Below are 16,369 nucleotides of genomic sequence, written 5' to 3' on the forward strand. Positions count from 1 at the left end.
GTGATTTGTGCATTTCGAAGTGCTTTTTTATTCCCGTTAAGACTCACATTTTATACATAGCTTTTTTCCTACAGGAAGCTTAACCATATCAATAGTTATCTCTATTAGGTTGGTATTAGGCTTTTTTTTTTTTAACCTCAACCTTCTTTCTCTCCTTTCACAATATTTTTTAATAAAAAGCAGAGCATTCTGAGAGCTCAATAAAAATCAGTTCTTACTATATATGATTAAATGGTCACAGAAGGGAAGAATATAAAATGTGAATGCCAAGTTATTTGAATGGCAAGATCACTTACTTTTATGAGGGTAAAACACTTTTCCATCCTAAGCATCACATAGTGATTTTTGTGTTTTTTATCATATTTTAATTGTATTTATTTCTAACATTGTATAGACTACTAATTTTCAGAAATAAAGACTTACATACTATTTGATTCTTTTCTGTTAGATTATTATATGCTTATAAAAGAAAAGAATATTTTAAATTCTCTGCATCTTCCACAATTTGTGCACAACCTTTGCATTAATTATTAAAAATAGATACTCATTATCAAAGTAAGGTATCAAAATAAGTATCAAAAATAGAATATCTGAGAGGTGAGGCAATAGGACAAGGTTTTGGCCCAGTTGCCTCCAAAGTTGCGCTCTCTGCGCCCTGCAACTGTATCTGATGTGTATTCACAGCTTGAGCAAACCTCCTCATATCCTTAGTCATCTGCAATGCAGCATAATATTATACCACTAACCCCTATCCCACAGGCAGCTTTCCAATGCCCCGCCGTCCCCGGTGTTGCTTCAGCTTTTCTTTCTTTTATCAGAGCAAGTGCTGGGGAAGCGGTTTGGGAAATAAACAGTCTTAGAGGAGGAGTTAAATAAGATTATACTTGAAGCCTCTGGGCTTCAGGCTCTGTTTAGTGGCACCTGAGTCATGAGTAGTGAAATTGCCGACTGTCAGCTGGTTTTGTGTGGAGGCCTGAACTGTGCCGGGATCCTCAGTTCCCCTGAGAGCTTTGCATTGCATCCAGTTCTGGCTTTGAGTGTTACAGGAAGAACAGAAAGCTTGGGCTGTTTGAGCACAATGATATTTTGTGTGGAGGATGAAAGAGCTGTGGGCATGCTGCAGCTGCAGCCCAGCAGCGATGGGCTGGGGAACAGGGGGCTGCCATGAACAGGGACTGCCCCTTGCCTTCCACAGCAAACTGAAAAAAATTATGAGCTCATTTCCATCCCACTCTTCTTCAACTTGCAAAGTTCGTTGGTCCATTTATTCTGAAAATAATAGCCAGGGATTGCTGGTCTAATTAAAAAAAAAAATAGAATCACCAGGGCACACTGAGCAGCTCTCTAAGCAAATTACTGAGTAACGGCAAGGAAGGAGGAGGAAGATTTTGTCCTTAAACAGCTAAATTGTTGCTATATTGTAAACTATGTCAGTGAAACATCCACAAATTATGAAAAACAGCTTGATAGAGTAAATGCTAAGCGTGCTTCTTCTAGGTAACAACTTTGCATAGGCAACGTACTTTCTGGATTGGCTGCTATTGTTTGAGCAAGTGCAGGCTTACTGTATAGAAAACTGCATAGAAAAACATGGTCTTCATTGCTGAAACCATCATCCTGACCAGCTTATATAAACACTAGCCAAAGCTGCTAGAGATTATTTGCAGAACGTTGAATCTGATAAGCTCAAATATAAGATAGCTTGGTTAGTATAATATTTGGGATTACAATAGTAATCTCTTTAGGGAAAGTGTGCAGTATCAGCAGAATCGATGCTTGAGTCTCTGAGGGAAGTAGAAACTCTACAGTGAGAATTCTGCACTTATCACATATTTAAATCTTACCCTGGGAATAAGGCAAATTTCTGAGCTCTTTGTGGGGCACAAGCTATGGCTCTGAGAACTTAATTAAACAACTCCTATTTAAACTCATCTATGGAGCCCAAATTGCGGGTCTGCCAGCCTGTTTTTGTTGTGTAGTAACTTGTTTTACTTCAACGCCATCCTTTGAAGTTGCACCTATAATTTTCTCGCATATGAGTTACATACAAAAAGAGTTCCTAGATTATTATAGAAATATCCATGTTGAGAGGCAACGAACATGCTTCTGTACTGATCTACAGACTGGTCGGTATGTTGTCACAGTTACTGATGCTCTGACCCTTTGTAATCTCTTTGAGCACATCCTTTTAGGGGTTAGGTGTTGAGTCATAGCTTCTGGTAAGGGACCTGATATTCATATTTTTGGATCTGAACCCTGGGCTGTACAGGGTCTATACTAACCTTCACTACCCTGCACAGAAAACCTGTGGTTCTGCTTCTCTTCTGCTCCCTTCCCTGAACCACCCTTGGGAGAGCCCAGGCAGCCTCAGACACTTGAGTGGCTTCCGCACTTTGTCCACTCTGTTTCCACCGAAATAAGCAAACAAACAAGCTGCTAGGTGGCAATTTCAGTGTCTTTGAGGTCTTCTTAACCTTTTGGTGTTTCTTTGAGTTCTGGACTGCCCTTTTTGGTGATATAGCTGCATAGCTTGGATTTGAGACTAGGAAATAGCATCTCCACTACTGGCTCATAATAACCCTTAAGGTTTTAGTGCAAGTCCACTTTACGGATCTTCTGTTAATTTACTGTATATTTTAACTCATTAAAATCATCATCTCTGCAGAAAAAAGGATTGATAATCCAATATAAGTGGATATCAGTTATCTTATGACATTGTGTCAGTACTCTTAAGACTCTTATGTTTCTCCTCTTGCTCACATCCACCTTTGCTCCAGAGAGAATCATCCAACCGTGCAAATCTCTCATCTTTTCTTATTGATTAGCATAATGAAATTCAGCTCTGAGAAATTATTCTTAACCTGTTTTAGGCTTAAAGTCCCTTGTTTCTGTCTCAGGTATGGTGAAAGGTTGGTGCTCTAAAAGCCTTTCTTTTCAAAATAAAATGTCTGCTGGTTTAATAAAAGATATTATATCTAGCAGAAAAATCTTATCTCATCTCTGTCCTTGGACCATCACAACATAAAGCAACTTGTTGCTGTTCATAAACTATTAAATAACTTTATTAGATTTGTTGTAGTTATACTCAGAAACGGAAAGAAAGGGCATCTGAACAAAAATATTTTTGTTTATTTCTGTTCTTAAGGTTGTGATAGGAAGAAGTTGTTCTACCATGGTCATTTTTCTCCTATAATTTTACCTTCACTCCTGAATGTAAAGACAAATAATCAGTGGAAATTATTTTTTCCAGATATGTTCCAAAATTAGTATATAACAAATAAGATACAGTAATATGGATGGCTAGGAGATTATCTTTAGCTCCAGAGCAGCCAAAATAATTTGAATTCATATTACTCTTCATCTATCGCTTTCAAAGCACTTAACAACAGTCTGGAAACATCATTATGGCCATGGTACAAGCAGACTCAAGAAGCTGTCCGATGTATCTATAGTGTAGATATAAATATTTTCCTTCATTTGTGAAGGAAATGTGAAACCTGTAAAAAGGCTAATGTTACTTTGAAACATTTCATCAGTCTTATAGGCATTGTAATGTATTTGTCTGTTTCATCCTGACCCTTGAAAAAATAAAGGTTAAATGCACACAATAAGGAAGCACAGCCTAATTACATAAAAAGGTTGCTTTTTTGCTTTGAAAAGCCTCAAAAGTTTTTCAAAGTTTTTCTCCTCTAGTCTTTAAAATAGTCACATAATAAAGTGTGGAGTTGATCTGTAAGAAGAGGAGAGGTACGGTGGGTTTTTTTCTTTCTTTTTTTTCTGGAAATCGTAAAATAGGTGGGGGAAAAGAAAATGTATCACCAAAAAAACTTCTGAGTGACATTAATTATGAACTAAATAAGCCTCAGCTGAGAAAGGGAGATCATGAAGGAAATTAGACCTGTCAATTGTACGAATTTATGGGGAAAATAATCTTTTTAGTAGTAATCTATCACTCTGTTATTTTGAGTAAAGATCTATCAGGTTCCTGGATATCCAACAGGCAGGACTAGCAGTTCCCTTGAAATGCCTGCCTAATTGGCACAGAGCGTGTACAGATCAAGTCTACTGCATGTGCCCATTGTGGCCAGTGAAACATAAGGATATATAAGAACTGCTGGATTTTGCAAATTTGTTTGTCTCTGCATATCAGCAGTAGACTTGGCATATTTGGGATTCATCAGCATTGCTGCACATGTGCAGAGGGCCCTTGGCAGAATGAACCTGTTAGCACTCACAGAGCTAACAAAGTCCGGGGTGCAGACCTGTAGCCAGCGTTGTATGTATGACTGTGCAAAAATGCTAAAGTTTTATGTAGCAGGTATTTTCCTGTGTGAGTTTCATCATATTTGCTTACTTTAACAGCTCATTTAGGAGATGGCTGACAGCAAACGTGTATCTACAGACACACTAATTAGCATTAGCTAGCATTAATTACCTTGCTTAGATATTGCTAAGGACATAGTTCTCACTGCATGAGGTATAAGAGAAGCTGGAAAACCCAACTTGTATCCTCAGTTGTGTGTTTTCAGATTATTAAATACAAATTCAAAGCAGCTGAAGTTTTTCTGTGCAGCCAAAGAATGCCTAGTCCAGTGGCAAAGGAGGTACAAACATCTAATTGGTGACATAACTTATACTGGAAACTTCTACTGATGGTAATGTGCAGGGAAAAAAAAAACTATGCAACTCACAGAGGTCAGGATGAAATAGCATACTTGGTAACTAGATAAAAAAAAGTATGTTTAAGTATGTTTGAGTATGATTAATTTGAAATCACTTAGGGATATAAACATGAAAGTGAACAAGGCCAATCTACTGGCAGCTTTCAAAGAACTTCAGCTTAAGGGTAATGGGAATTCTTGGAAGGTGAAGGAGCTGCTTCTTTTCCCCGTTGTTTCTCTGATTGTTGTTAATGTTTCCAAGTACAATCCCTTCTGGATCAACAAATTAAAGAGAGTACTTTCCCTTCAAATTTCATGCCCATTATACTTTCCTCTGCTCTTTTGATCAGGAGCTAAATATTGAAAATTCGAGTCTTTTTTCCCCTTGGAACCAAAGATACAAGTCTAGGGGATTATAGTCCTGTCTCTACTGAATGAAGTTCCTCAGATATTAAATTGGGATTACGTAAATGGGAACTTCACTTTTTTATTGTCAGAAAGCATACGGCTTTGAGTGGCAGTCCTCACCAATACACGATTGACACGTTAGCTGCCTTGTTGACTCATCCTTGTTTCAAGAGGAACTTAGCAAATTAAACTTTTTATCTCCTTTCAGGTTTATATCTAATATCATCAATATAGCAATTTTTGAAAATTGACTATTGCCTGCCTTGTTTTAGAATAATGAATTTTGTCTTGGTGAGTAAATTCTTTCCAGATTTAGGGAAAAAAAAGGTTCAGCACACCTTTTTATTCCTCTTGAAAGAGCATTGGAGAAAATAACTAATGCTGGGTTTGAAGATGACTTTAAGTACATATTTCTTTTTTTCAAAGGTTCTTTTCAAATATCTTAGATTGTTTTGTATCTGCTTCCTAAATAGTTTTGCGCTCTTCTTCCTTTGTCCTGACAGAATGAATTAGTTTCCAGGTGGTGAACCCAGCTTCTACGGATTATTAATAATATTATTATTCATGTGCAGTTAATTCATTTCCATTGCAGTATTCTGATTTTCAGGCTGCCATATAAGCCTAGAGCCAATTACCAGCCCCAAGGGACTTGCAACTTAAGTATAAAATAAGGGAAGAATACAGCAGAGAGATAGGACAATGCCATGGCACTGATAAAAGAACTGTAGCTGGTGATAACAAGTAATCCCAATGCACTAAGTATCCCAACATTATTGCTGTTCTGTTAGATATTAGGATGATGGTGGTTTTGCAGAGTGTAAGGAGTGATACTCCTTAAGGACAGAAGTTGAATGCACTAGTTGAAAAAATGGACAAACGGACAGTTAAGACCTATGCTATTGCTAGAAAAGAGGCAGGAGCCATTATTTTGAATCACATTATTAAAAGGATAAGAAGGAAAGTGGAAGGACTTTAAAAGTGTGCCTAAGTAGTTTTGCTTTTGTATACTTCCTCGTGTTCACTAAACTGGAATAAAATTTTCCTGTGCCACTGAAAGTTACCGTTATAGCAACTCTTCTATTAGTTCATTCCATTTTTACTTCGGTATTCAGCAAACCGTACTGAATGGGTGTATTTTGTACTTGTAAGGAGTTCAGAAGTAAGCTGCTTATTTTATGATAGCTGTAAAGAGAGGTAGAATATGCAGTTCCCAAAACTGTTTGTTGGTTGAAGAGGAGAAGGGAGAAGGAAAGACAACATACAATCCTAGGTGGCTGAACAAAGATGTAATGTGAAAAAGGTGTAGTAGTCCCTGACAATCATTAAATCTGCAAAAGAAACCTGGTACACTGGGTGTTAATTACAGTAATTCAAGATGTTTCTGGGAATACAGTGGCTTCTTTTTCATCTGGCCTGTACAATTAACGACTCAAGTTGACTGTTACGAATCTTTAAATTGTTCTGCTGTCTTATGAACAAAAAGAAATGCCTGGGAGATAGTAGCAGAGTCTGCTTTTCCAAACTACTTCAAACGCCTTCTGTGTCCTAAAGTTGCTTCCTTTTCTGTGCGTTTTCCAAAGAGCTGTGGTAGCAATTTGCTAGAGACTCTGTATTTGCTAATCTATAAAATGCTTAGTTTTGAATAGGGGCTTGAATTAACTGATGAGTTGCAGGCCTAACATATTTATTTCATATTAATTTGAAACCCAGAGCCCTAACATTTAGTATCCTTACCACAAATGTTTACCATTAGTGTAGGACTTACAATTGCTAGTCACACATGGGATTATTGATTGCTCACAGTGACGAGTACTGTGCTCAATGCCTGAGTGTTGCAGGATCAATTCCTTTGTCTCTGTTCCTGTCTCAGTTACAGACTCTGTACGTGAGCAAATCACATTAAAAATATTTTCTTCTTGTTTTTATTTATTTTTTCCTCCTATATCTCTCCTTGTCCTGAAGATCCCCTCATATTCCTATTGTAGTTCCTGCATTGACATCTGTCTTTGAGGCTCGTCAACAGAAAGCAGCATGTTGTCCCAGAGCCCAACCTTGCTCTCTCCACATGACTCTCAAGCAGTGATCTGTGAGCAGTTAGCTGAACTAGCCTCTCAAACATCGGTACCCAGAGGTGCATGTTTAAATGTTTTAATAACCTCAGTGGGGATAATGCATGGGAAATTTTTTGCAAGATCAACCTTCAGAAGAGGCAAAATTGCCAAGAAACTACAGCTATCTTTCTATATAGATTTTCTCTCAATTTTATGACGGTATCACGCCGGGATGGCTAATGGTCTGAATATGAACTTTCTTAAATGCAAATGCATCTGAGATTTTGGCTCTGGGTCTTCTCCATCCAAAATATATTAAAAACAAATTCCATTCTGCTGAAATTCATCCTAATCATTTTGGGTTGGGAGCAATTTAAAAGCTGGTTTGCTTGCCTAAACTAGTGTTAGCCTTGCTTAAAAATGTGCTCGATCAGTGATAACATCTCAGGAAACTGAGCTCGTAGTGGCAAGCTAATGTTTTCCAAGCCATCCATGAATCTCTTTCTTCCCTAGCTTCTTTGGGGTATGATGCTCAAGGGGAATAGTTACTTGAGTTTCCAGAGAACAGGGGCTGCCAATGTTCACCTTTTGGAGTTTCACAGAGTTCACCATAAATCCACAGCCTACGTAAGTGCTGTGGAGTGGAGGATGCACAGCACCTCCCAAGGGAATGTACGGCGCCTCTGCAGGACACTGCTCTGAGTTTTGGTCCTTCAGACTCACAGTGGTAGGAAGATGACTCTTGTCTTCTAGTAGGAGTGATAAAAGATAATTATAGGTTTAAACTGGGCAAAATCTAGACCATGCCATTATATTGCCACAGCATCCACTGTACAAGTGTCCTTATTGTTTAGCTTACAATATGCAGTTATTTTTAAGTAAATTTTTTCTAGCAATTATGACCCCTTTGAGTGACCAAAGACTTGAAATGGAATGCTTTTTTGGGGATGAGTGTCTAAAATATAATCTTGTTTCTCGGTCTGCCAGCCCCTTGTGGGGGTTGCTGGTGTTCAGCTAGCATACTAAGAGTTAAAATCCTTGTACTCAGGGTAACCCGACTACACAAGCTCTCAGTTGTACTACCCAAGGATGTGAGGAGTAACCTGGGTGGCAGAAAATTGGTGCTACTGCTGCCCTGGGTAGGAAGTAAAGTGACGCTATCAGCTGTAACGGTCATCATCTAGTAGGATGAGGATTACAGAGAGGCTTGGATCCTACACAGGAAAGCAAATGAGTAGGAGGCAAAGTAGATTTTGCATTTCTTCTCCTCAACACATCTTCCTAGAATAAGGCACAATCTTTCCCTACTTATCAGAGGCTGTGCTGTTACAGCGTAGATAAGAAAAACACATGCAGAATTCAAAATAACTGAGGGAAGCAAATAGCTATGTTAGCAAAAGAAAAAAAATATGGGAGAGATGTGTAATACATTTTCCTTCTGTGAATTAAATGACCATTTTTTTGGTAAAAGGATGTGAAACATATCCCCCCTATTCAAACATCTTCAAGTAGTGTGTGCCTCTGGATCTCTGATTGCTTTCTGATTCGCTTCACTAGTCACAGAATCCCAAAGTGCAGGCACTGGATACTTACCCTTACCTTGTGGCCCCTGCTTAGCTCTAAGTTTGTGCTGAAACAAATGGCTTGAAGAGAAGGAGAGGCTAAGCAGTCATGTAACTGCATCTGTGCTAGTGGGACTGGTATCTATGTCTCTCATGAAGCCATAATTTGAAGGATGTGAAAGCTTCATCATCTTTACTGTTGTGAAAAATGCATCGAAACATGTCGTGCAATTCTACCTCAGCAAAATAAAGAGTAAAATCATGAATATTTGAAAAGTGTAAACAAGAACAATCTAGATAATTATTTAGGATCCCTAATGACTGTCATTAGCAATAATGATGATGAAATTTACAAGTAAAAACAAAAGAGAAGAATATGAGGAAAAACTTGCTAACCATGAGATAGCTTAAACTGTTGAAGAGAGTTTTGTGGGGAATAGTAGAAACTACATAATGTGAAGCAATTAAAATTCTTCTAAACAGAGCATTCAGAAACATATAATACAGTACAAAGCAGTTTTATATTGTCAGGGGGTGAATATATTACCTACTGTCTAACTCTAGTTTTTAAAATCTTCATTTGAGGAAGAAAGAAATGAAATAGAATTAGATACTCAAAACAGATGTCTTATTTTTTGGGTTTTTTTTTTCCAGCGCAAATTGAAGTGATACCATGCAAAATTTGTGGAGATAAGTCCTCTGGAATACACTATGGAGTCATCACATGTGAAGGCTGCAAGGTATGAGATTTTAATACAGCACAGTCATCAGCATCTGCATTAGCCTCAGGTATCTGTGTGCGTAATAATACACTGTGACACCCTTTCAAACAAAGGGGGGCCAAAACCTGTAAAGCCTGCTGCTAATGTAGATGTGTTTCCTGTTTAATTTTACTAGTTACTTTCTTTTTTCATCAAATAGTCTTTAGAATTGCCTCCTTATTTGAAACATGAATTAATCACACCTGACGCAGTGTAAGTACTGATATAGAGGCTGGCAAATGTAAGTCACAACACATTCTCCCTTAAATCAGCTTGAGAGCTGGATTTGTTCTCTTATTTCTTATACAATCCACACAGCATTGAAAGTTGGTGCAGTATCTCAGTTCAGCATCTTAAAAGCTTACAGGTGTCTTTTTGGTTGTATTTTATCCGCTTTGTGTTCTCTGCAAGTCAAATTCAAATCTCCAAAAGAAAAAATGCCTGACACTATTAGTGTAAAAGAATCCTTTTTCTTCCTTCTTTTAGGCTCCAGCATAGGGGAATTGCTGGAGCTGGAGGTAAAAACACCCTCCATGCTGCTTCATCATGTTAGCCTGGCCACGGGCTCAAATCAGCTCCAGTCAGGCTGCAAACAAACTGAAGGAAGGCTTCAGTTTCCAATTTTAAAGAGGCTCGTGGTTAGCTTATCTAAGGAATTATTTCATTGCTCATGGAAATCCAGAATTGTATACTGCACGTGTCAGTATTTCAGCTTTGAGTACAAATGTAAAGTTGCAAAACTGGGTGGGAGGAGCACCTCTGATTTCTTCTATATGCAAAGACACAAGCTGGTACTTTTAAGGGTAGATGCATATTTGCAGAGAGAAATGGCAAGTCAGTATTTACCTAATGCTGAAATTTTAGAACATCTGAACAATCTGAAAATTTGGATGCACCCATCCCTGAAAGAAAGAGCTTAATTCAATGTCAACACATTGAGAAGCAATACATTGTCAAAGATCAGATCCTCCTTTCAGAAATGCTAACAGTTGTAACTGAAACAACTCACATAGTGACACTGTCTTATTGTGACGCTGGACTGGAAATAAGCGTCTTTTTATGATGATCACACAAAACAGGATTAGACTAATTGATCTGATACTTCAAAATTGGCACAAAAACAACAGGAGAAAAACGCTTTAAGCAGAAAAGGAGCTTCTTGTCTCTGTACCCAGCCTACCCAGAGCAGTCAGGGGTAGAGTCTCCTGTAGATGTGATTAGTGTTAATGCTGGCCCTTGTGTGTGCCTCAAGAGGAGACGATACCTCTCAGCTCTGTGTGTAGACGGCTTATTGAGATAAAGAGCTCCTCTTCCATTTACGGCAGTTTTAACCCTATTGTTTTTGTGCCAGTTTTGCAGTATCAGATCAATTAGTCTAATCTTGTCTAGTGAGCCTGTTGTGAAAAAAGGATGTCAATTTTCACATCGGGTCCAATGGGAGGCGTTTTGGTTTGTCAGAGGTCTCTCTTAAGGTAAGTGCTGTCTCGAGCAGCCTAACTCATCTCCTCACTGTCCAACAATTAAATAACTATTTGCTCAGCTTGCATACTAATAACTGCTCATTTCTGGCTCCTTTTATCTGAAGGCATTAGAAATCTCAATTAATTAAGAGGGAGAGTGCACGTGGAAGAAAGAGGAGAGATCGGCCCCACAAACAGGCACGCATGTTGAGCCCTTCGCCACACTGCTGTGGGGTTTCAGGACCCAATGTCTGAGCATTGCGCTGCTGATGGCAGTGCTGCAGGCTTCAAGAGACATGAAATCCTTTCACACCGCATCTCTGCGTTAGCTATGCCACTGCAAATGCCGATGATAAGTCCTGAAGGGGCATCACAAATACCATTGCTGTGGTGCCTGGATGTGCTAAGTAATGTGCTGGACCCCTTGAACAAAACGGTGCTTCTGCAACTGTCTGCACTGAAAGGGTGAAACCTGAAGACAGGCTTCCACCCCACCTGTCTCGGTGGTGCCTGCTTTTGCTGGGAGCCTCCTGCCTCCCCACACAGCAAAATGTTTGGTAGCACTGTAGTAGTACAGTGTAGTACTTCAGACATGCATGACCATTTCCATTTTCAGACTGGCTAACAGTGACAGATAAAGTGAATTGTTCAAGATGCAGATAGACTAGTCAGTGCTGGGAATACTGGGAGACCTATCTTTAAGTCTTGCTCCTCAGTAATGAATTGGCTCCTCCTTCCCCAAAGGGAATTATTCTCTGTAAATATAGCCATTATTATTTAAAGATCCCCTACACACCCTAAACATGATACAAAGTGATACTCTCTACCTTGTAATAAAACATTTAGATCTTATGAGGGAGCAAAAGAGTACAAAAATCTCATTGGAAAAATAAATTTCCTGTTGTAGTTTAATGTTTTAATGGAACTGTTGATTTTTTCTAAGAGGGATAAAGAATGATCGAGTAAGCTCTTGCAAGACGAAATCAACATTAATGGGGGAAAAATAATATTCCAGGATAAGACATAGTCAGTGCTAGAGTGTTATTGCGTGAGGGAAGGGTTAACTTCATTTAGTTAATTTGTTCTCTCAAATCCTTATTCACAGAGGAGCTGCTAAAATCTAAACTGGAAAATCCTACTCATGTGAAAAAAAAAATTGACTCTAAAGTTCAGCAAATAAGTGAGAAATGTCCTACAATTAGTATCCATTTAGCCTTAAGTTAAACCACTCCCTACAACTTTAGAAGAGTTTTGGTCAACCAGGATCAGATGGGTCCCCACCAGATTTTTCCTAATAGTTCCCCCAAAGGATATCCATGTTTCCAAAACTGCATATAATGCAACTTAAATTAATTTGTAGATATATTATAATCACTAATAAACCCAGTGCAGAGTGGGTGAAGTGAGTCTCTTTACTCTTGACTTCATGAATCAGCTACGCCAGGGTCTTTAGTCCTATCTGTTGCTGTTGATACCCCACGCTGTCCTCAAGCATGAGCGTCCTTTATTAGGAGTAGAGTAAACCTTCACATGCTACCTTTTGTGAGTGAGTTGAGCCCTGTTATAGTGTAGCCCAATAGTTCCCCCACGGTCATTCCCCCAAATGCACAGCTCTTGCAACTTCCATGTCTTATTATTAATATCTCTCAAGAGACATAACACAGTTTTTACCTGCTAAATGGAGTCAACTCTTGCTTTCAGATTTGATCCAGGGCAGTTTATAAACCAGCCAAGAGAGGCACAACCACTCTGGTGTCAGTGCTCCTGGTGACTAGTGTAACTGTGCAATAATGACACTTTCTACCCTTTTTCTCTTCATGGCTTCCTGCAGGCGCTAGTCTATCCTTCATCTTTCCTACCGCACAGCTGTGCAGTTACTTGCTTCTAAAAGCCTAAGTTTGCCAATGAACTTCTTTTCTTTGTTTCTCTCTGCCTCTCTCTGGACTTGCTGTTCCTCCAGTGCTTTATTTTACAGGAAAGAGAAGAATATCAAATAAAACTCCGTTTCTGTCTGTCATCCTCATCCCCTGATTTCATTCCTCTTGTCACCTCTGCCACCTCACTTCTACCGTAACACTGCCTCTTGGTGTCATTCTTAGCAGTTAGGAGCTCATGAGGCCCTTAGGTATGAGTTAACAGCCCTCTGATCTTTAGTGAAATTGCCCAACAACTGGCCAGAAAAACCTTGTAGAAGCTAAAATAACTAACTATAAAATTTTAAATAGGTAAAATGGATAATGATGTATTCCACTGACGTAGAAAATGTCATTATTTTCTCATGGTAGTATCTAAAGGTGTTGCTTTCTCCTTTGCATGTGAGCTTTACTTGAGACAGTCATTAAACCCTGGTGCTTTTGTGCATGCTTGAATTTGAATTACTTTTCACTCCTAAAGTGTCCCTCCAGATAAGATCAACATTTGCCAGGTTAAACCAAGCAGCAGACTTCACCTTCTAATGCTGTGCATAGCCAGGCTTGGTTTTATCAGTCTCTTTCCCTGAAGAAAGAAAATAGTCAGAACCAGTACTTCTGTCATCTGTTTACAAACACAGATGAGTTTGTCCTCTGCTAGGAGGAAGCATTAGATGATACATGGTGGTTCTTCTAGGATAGGAATGCATTTTGTAACTCTATTGCCAGCCTTTTAACGAAGTAATATTATATTCTTTACAGAAGAATACACAAATCCCCCTGCTAGCAGTAAATGTTCTTTAATTTCACTGTGCAAGGCTAGAGTATCTGCAAAGCTGCAAATTAAATTGCACTAAATAAGAGTTTACTGGTCATTTACATGGTTCTGCGTGTGTGTGTGCGTGTGTGTGTGTATGCACATACATGTGCATGGTAATTCTCTCTCTCTCTCTCTCTCTTTCTCTCTGTCTCTGTCTCTCTTTGTCCTTAGGGATTCTTTCGGCGGAGCCAGCAGAACAATGCATCTTACTCCTGCCCAAGGCAGAGAAACTGTTTAATTGACAGAACCAACAGAAATCGTTGCCAACACTGCCGGCTGCAGAAGTGTCTTGCCCTGGGAATGTCTCGAGATGGTAAGGAGCCAGATTCCTGCTCCACACCTCAATCCTTTGAAACTCGTCTTCCTTGCTGCCTGGCTACCACTCCCTCCAGATTTCTGGAAGGAGAGAGAGGAGAGGGAGCAATGCACACCCTGTGAGGCAGCACTTTGCCGTTCATTTAACAAGAGGAACAGAATTTCGTGGGCTGAGGTAGAGAGAATAGCAAAATGGAGAGCAGTAGTAGTTTGAAAAGGAAACAGTCAGAAGTGAAATGTGTTGTTCTGATCAAAAGCACATAAGGGTCATCTCTGAAGAGACAGACTCATATTGCAATTTAGACAGCCTTTCATATTAATGACATTAAATATCGAGGTATGAAAGCATCCCTTTCCTTGAAATCTCCAAAGGTCTGTGACAGTAAATAGGCAGTTTAAAAACAAATGCACGTCTTGACTGCATTAGGTTTTTTTGTTTATTTATTTTATTCAGAGCACTTGGCTGAATATTTTGCATTACAGGAGAGATGTTTCTTTCGCCTATGTTTTGCCATCTGCCCCTATCTAAGTCTATGCTTCATAGTTTAGTACTGAAAATAGAAACTATACCGTGTGAAACTTCAGAGGAGAGCTCCACGGTGTAGAAAATGGCAGAACCCTTTAGTCCCTTTGGTCAGACACACTTTCTGGCCTGTGGTGTGATCAGCCATGACCAGCAGGCTGTGAATGTGAGCTGGACCAGACCTGATCTGCAGAGCACCTTGAGAGGTGCCATACGAAGCTTGAGCAAAGCTATCCACACCCTACCTGCACCAAGCGCTCCTGCTAGTGCAGGTGGTTTCCAGATCCGAGCAAGGGTTTAAATTGTCAGTAAGTAGCAGAAGAAAAAGTCATGCTTTTGAAGGCAAGTTACATTAATTTGGATTTCCTAGTAGTGACATTCTGTCTTTAAAAGTATACACACAGTGTGTCGTTGGACATTAATGTTCATTAAGGGATAAGTTGCATAAAGCACTATGAAGATTTTTTCATTAGATAGTTTGCAGTTCATAAACTTGTTTTACATTTGGCCTCTAAAAGGTCTTTTCCCACCTCAGTATGTCCTATATTTCATTGAAACACCTTGCTAGATTTCTTCAGTGTGGGAGGGGTCTTGCAGTCTAGCCTTTAATCCATAAACTGCTTCTAGCCCTATTGTGGAGCATACTTGATGCCTTAGCTCCTGCTTCTGCCCAAAGTAGATTAAAGCAGAAAAAGTCCAGTAATTGATCAGCATGATGTGCTTTCTCCCTAAAAGTAATGTCTCACAAGAATTTAAGGTATCACAGGGGCATTTTTATGTGACTGACAGCACTGTCTTCCCAACTTGTAATTCAGGGACTGCTACCTGCAGACAAATAGTGATTCTTCCAACAGCATCACCTTCTCCTCCCATTGTTTATGTGAGGGTGCTCATCCTTAACAATATTGAGGGCTCTTGCAAGTTTAAAATAGCCTTTATGGATTTTTTAACAGAGAAATTGAATGTGAATTTTACCTCTCAGCCATATAACAGATTCATGTTTATCATGTGGAGGCAAGATGCTAATTGACAGCAGCTGGAGAAGTCAATTAATGAATATATAATGAGAATAAACAGTGGGTGTTTGTTTTTGTTACTGAGGCTCTAAAATTAAAGATAATATGCAATTGCATTTTTCAAAATAAAGTTATTGTATACTGTCCATATGAGTGTGAAATGCATTGAGGACGGATTCCAGAGGCAGCCTATATGTTTGCGTGAGGTAGCTTGCAGCCTGTGTGAAGGGGACGGTAAGTTAAGGGTGACAGCAAGAGAAACGAATTCTTAGAGTGAAGCACTGCAAACAAACTGAAAGGGGAGGCATTCTTCTTGATGGTTTTACACTGCCTTTTCATATTATTCTCTTCCTTTTTTTATTCTCTTCCCTGGTAGAAGGGTTTCAAATTCGTCCATATGTAGGGCTTGGATTCTTCTGGAGGTTTTATAAGTGAACAATGGGCTAGCAAAAATGGGAACCAAGCCCTCCTTGGGCTACTATTTCTGATGACTGTGAATTGGTCTCAATTTACAAATCGACCAGAAAGGCTTAGCCTTGGGAAATACTCCTTCTAGTACAAAAAAAGAGTGTTTCCTCTTCATTTTGTAACTAAATTTCAAAGTCCTATTATCTGTGCTCTGATAAAGGCTGCTAGATGTATCCTTGGCTGAAGCATCTCACTTGTTCTAGAGCATGATAAGCTGTCCTCTGAGATACTAAGATCTAGTCCATTAGAAAGCCAGAACTTAAAGACGTGTAGTGGAGAGAAAAAGATAATCACGTGTGACCCACTATATATGCAGGCTGTAGAGTTATTCCTCATAGTTCTGTAGTAGTTAACCTGTTGTTTTTGCAAATTTCAATGTTGCTACAATGAAACCTTTTCCTGGGAAGAGTGGTT

The 16,369-nt window shown here is 39.2% G+C and overlaps 1 protein-coding gene across 1 annotated transcript in view; it reads left to right on the plus strand.

Moving 5' to 3' along the window:
• Positions 1–16,369, plus strand: part of RORB (RAR related orphan receptor B) — a 134,016-nt gene that overhangs the window by 88,188 nt on the left and 29,459 nt on the right. Inside the window, exons 2-3 of the mRNA XM_068927262.1 lie at positions 9,337–9,422; positions 13,805–13,946. Coding sequence (XP_068783363.1) covers positions 9,337–9,422; positions 13,805–13,946 — 228 coding nt within the window. The remainder of the gene's footprint in view (positions 1–9,336; positions 9,423–13,804; positions 13,947–16,369) is intronic.

Source organism: Struthio camelus, chromosome Z (genome assembly GCF_040807025.1).
Source record: "Struthio camelus isolate bStrCam1 chromosome Z, bStrCam1.hap1, whole genome shotgun sequence".
Lineage (NCBI taxonomy): Eukaryota > Metazoa > Chordata > Aves > Struthioniformes > Struthionidae > Struthio > Struthio camelus.